Below are 4,713 nucleotides of genomic sequence, written 5' to 3' on the forward strand. Positions count from 1 at the left end.
TGTAATATATTAATAGCTACAGCTAAATGATATACAACCTAACATCTATTGATGGCTAATTTTATGTCCTGTTGTCTTAGTCATGTCAGGCTGCTATAACAAAGTATCATAGATTGGGTGGCTTAAACCAGCAGTCCCCGGCATTTTGGCACCAGGGTGCAGTTTCACGGAAGACAATTTTTCCATGGACCAGGGGTGCAGGGGGATGGTTTCAGGATGATTCAAGCTCATGACATTTATTGTGCAGTCAAACCTCTTTGCTAATGATAATCTGCATTTGCAGCCACTCCCCAGAACTAGCATCATAGCCTCAGCTCCACCACAGATTATCAGGCATTAGGTTCTCATAAGCAGCACATAACCTGGATCCCTCGCATGCGCAGTTTACAGTAAGGTTCCTGCTCCTATGAAAATCTAGTGCCCCCACTGATCTGACAGATCTGACAGGAGGTGGAGCGTATGCCATGATGCAAGCCATGGGGAGCGTCTATAAATACAGATGAAGCTTCCCTGGCTGGCCTGCCACTCACCTCCTGCGGTGCCGCCGGTTCTGTGGCCCAGGGGTTGGAGAGTGCAGGCTTAAAGGACACTTATTTCTCACAGTTCTGGAAGCTGGGAAGTACAAGATCAAGGTGCTTGGTGTTTGGTGAGGGCCCACTTTCTGATTCACAGACAGCAGTCTTCTCACTGTGTCCTCACAAGGCAAAGCAAGGAAGCAAGCTCCCTAAGGACTCTTATAAGGGCACTAATCCTATTTCTGAGGGCTCCACCCTTATGACTTCATCTATTCCTAATTACCTCCTAAATCCCACCTCCCAATACTATCACTTTAGCGGGTAGGGTTTCAACATATGAATTTTGGAAGGGACATGAACATTCAGTCCACAGCCCCTATACTCTGTTAAGCATCTTAGATACATTATTTCATTGAATCCTCTTAACAACCCATGGTCACAGATATTCTTATTTTCCCCCTTATATAGAAAACAGCCATTTTGCCTCTCTTTATAGCTAGAATTTAAGCCTGCATCTCCTGAACCTGCTCTCTAAGCCCAAATGCCTTATTGCCTCCATCTGAATTTGCTTACTGGTGAATCCTGAGAAATTTGCATGATTTTAAGGATTATTACTGCAAGGATCGCTACTTTTGCTACTTGGTCTCTTTAAATTTAGCACTAAAGCTAGAATTCCCAAACTTTCTTTCACTGAGATCCTACTTTGGGTGGTGAATTTGCTGCACCTACCAGGCTCCTCTCCTGCTTCCTGTTGCCATTTCAGTTGGTGGGATGCCTTCCTGTCACCCTGCCTAGGACTCGCCATCTGAATTGCCAACAGTTTGAGGGGAAAGTGGTTGGCAGATGAAACCGTTTCATCTAATTAAAAAAAAAAGTTTGTGTAATATTCAGTTGTTTTAACAAGACGCTATTTTTTGAAAAAAGAAAACACCTATGTATAGCCATCCAAATCAAAAGTAATTGTAGCTTAAGCTCACCAGCTTAGATAGCGTGGGTACGCTCGAGTGACCACCACCACCTGGAGACAGTGCTCCAAACTGAGAAGTGTCAAAAATAAAATCAGACCAAGTTAGGAGAATTTAAAAGTAAATCAGACAAGAGAGAGTACAGCTCACTGTCAGGAAGACTTCAAGCCAGGTGGTGAGAAGCTCAGAGGCCTGTCGTGTAGGATGACTTACCACGTGGAACGGAGGGAGCTGTTCAACCTTCACAACGACTGGTTATTACAATGGGGTTTCCAGATGGCAGTGGATTGGTTAAAAGGGATTACCTTATACCATTTAGGAAGATGATTTGTTTTGTTTTTGGTTATCAGGGGCATTTACAAAGAAATAACCTAAGTTAAGTTTTACTTACATTCAAAAAATACTCAATAATTAAGTTTCGCTTGTGTGGCCTAGCTGGTTTTTTCAGGATGAGGGATTTTTAAGCCTGGTCTCTTTCTTATTTTATTTTAACAGAAATTTAATTCCTTCAACGTGGTGCTCTAAAAAGCCTGTGATATTTGCGGGAGTGATAACAGCAAGGCCTCTTTAGTGTATATGATTTATGTAGCACTTTGAGTATTAATGTTGTTATGCATGTTTTTGTCCTCCAAAAATAATACCTTATTTCCATATGAGTGAGAAATCTTATTATTTTACATTATTAACTAACGCTTCTTTTTCAAGTGAGCCAGATCTAGGCAATTCAAATTCTTTCATAAATTTGTATTTTTAAGGCTTCAGAAATTTGAACAAAATCCAAATTGAAGGCTATTTTCCCCAGATATTCTTATTGGCCAGAAGCCCTACTTATAGGCCTCATAGGTATGGTTGTTGGTTAAAAGGTAAGATGCACTTACATATTGTTTTTTTTATTTTTTAGAAGGTCTCGCTTTTCCTTTCCAGGTGTAGTAAACAAAAGACAAGAAAGAGCAATAGTGTCTAACACTTAGGTAGCACCTGCCATACGCCCAGCCCTCTTCTAATCCTTTGCACTTACTTTGCAAATTCTCCTGGTGCAGGTACAATTATCAAGCCCTTTTACGACATGAGGAAACTGAGGCACAGCGAAGTTAAGAAATAGTCTCAAGTTTACATACTTAGTTATTGTTGTACCCAGGTTCGAACTTGGGCAATCTGGCTCCAGGGTCCATATTCTCAATTTTTGACACCCTTCTGCCTCCAAGACCTTAACTGGGCAGATTTGTTGGGTTAAAACCCTTACTGTATGCACAATCACTACTTTTCTGAAATGTTGGTTGTGATACTATCACATAGAAAAGAATGTATATGTTAAGCTAATGAAGTAAGTGTAAGATTTCCTTATGCCACAAATATTTTGTATTTCAGTTTAGTTTTCCCTTTACCCACTTTCCTTTTTGTTAAGAGAAGTCTCCCTAACTTCACTTTCAGTCCTGTCTGCCCCTTGCCGCGCCCCGAGCACAGGTGCTTCACTCACCGCAGTCGTCCTCATCGGCCCGGTTGCCGCAGTCGTCCACACCGTTGCAGTGAAGCAGCTGGGGCAGGCACTTGGTGATGTTCCCGCAGGGGAAATAGCCCAGAGAGCACTCGCCATCCTGTCCACTCCCCTGAGAAACTGTGATGAAAAGAGAAGAGAGGACACAACACTTGAAGGAGGTTAATTACAAAAGCATTGCAAAAAGTGGTTTCCCCCTGATATTTTATAAACATTTTGCTTTCTCATCCTGGTTTGTACAACCTTCCATATGGTTACCATCTTACTATCCTGATGCCAGCTGTTTTCCAAGAAACTTCACCTCAGTAGGATACTCTTTTCCATGTTTCCAGAAGATGCCAAAATTCTCCTCTCTTTGCCTTTGTTCATGCTGCTTCCCACTTGAAATGTCCTCTTCCTCCCTTCAAAAAAATGAAATGTCTGCCCATACATTATAGGTCAGCCCCATTCTCCTCTTCTACAATAAAACTTCAGCCAATATTTTTAAAAATAGGAATTTACTGTATTCTCAGTATAGGCTTGGAATCAAATCTAGTCTGGTATTAGAGGAAGCAGAAGACATAGAGGAGAACAGGAAACAAGTGCCATGTACTTATTCACATACCCCACAGTTCCTCAGCGTGAGGCCCTGCGCAGGATTCTGCGCATGCAGCATTGAATGAAACAGAGTTCCTGCCTGCGTGGAAGTTGTATCTCTGTCTAGTGGGGAAGATACATTGAACAAGCCGGCAAACAATTAGAAATTAGAGGTGCAAAAAGAAAGAAAACAGGTGCTGGGGTTCTGTACAAGGGGAAGTTAGTGGGGGCCCCAGCAAAGGGTGCCGTTTAAGCTGAGATTGGAAGGAAGAAAAGGAAATCCACGATGGGAGTGGGGAAGTGGTGGTGGTTGAAGTGGTGAGGAAGAGGCTTGGGATGAGGATCAGGGAACTCAGAAAGGTTGTTGTCATGGAGCCCAGTGGACAGGGACGAGTGGCATGAGCTGAAGTTGATGGGGTAGAGAGGTATCCTTGGGCAGAGGTAAGCAGTTTAGATTTTGTTCAAAATTCAAAGGGAAACCAATAAAGGATTTTAAGTCAAGGGACCACCTGGAAAACCTGTCTGCTTTGGTAACATCATTCTGGCTGCTGGGGTGGGTGGCAGGATTGGAGGCAGTGCTGCCCACTAGGGGGCTCCACAGTGCTCTGGGAAACAGGCGACGGCGCTTAGCCTAAGGTGGTGGCCGTGAAGGGGAGAAAGGTGAACACATTTGACATGTGGTTTAGAGACAGAATAAATAGAATTCACTGAACCGGCTTGAGCAGCTGGGAGCTTGGCAGTGCCATTGCTGAGACGCTCTGGGGGTGCAGCAGGTGCAGGAAGAAACATGGCTCATTCTCCCTCATTTCTATCCTTTACCCAAGAGCTTGACCACACGAGCTTTCCCGCGCCACTCAACACCAAGGACATGCACCACCCCTCAGCCTTCTCGAAACCCATTCCTCATTCCAGAGGTCACGTTCTGGTTTCTCATCCCTTCCCCAATTCCTGAACCATCATCATCACCACTCATCACCATCACTTCCTCTCGAAATTTTGGCTCCAGCCTTGTTGGAGTTCCTGACTCAGATTCTATTGGCTTGCAGCAAGGTGAGACTCCACTTCTATTAGACAGATGCTCTTTTATTTTATTTTTTTGAAGGAAAATTAGTTACTATTTGCAATTATGTTTCTAGGAGAGAATGTGTTCTGAGTATCCAAA

The 4,713-nt window shown here is 43.4% G+C and overlaps 1 protein-coding gene across 1 annotated transcript in view; it reads right to left on the reverse strand.

Annotated features, from left to right (window-relative positions):
• The window catches only part of RXFP1 (relaxin/insulin-like family peptide receptor 1), a 142,233-nt gene that overhangs the window by 76,048 nt on the left and 61,472 nt on the right, over nucleotides 1–4,713 (reverse strand). The window contains 1 exon segment of the mRNA XM_012651911.1: nucleotides 2,958–3,095. Coding sequence (XP_012507365.1) covers nucleotides 2,958–3,095 — 138 coding nt within the window.

This window comes from Propithecus coquereli, unplaced genomic scaffold (assembly GCF_000956105.1).
Source record: "Propithecus coquereli isolate 6110/MARCELLA unplaced genomic scaffold, Pcoq_1.0 Scaffold376, whole genome shotgun sequence".
NCBI classification, from domain to species: Eukaryota; Metazoa; Chordata; class Mammalia; order Primates; family Indriidae; genus Propithecus; species Propithecus coquereli.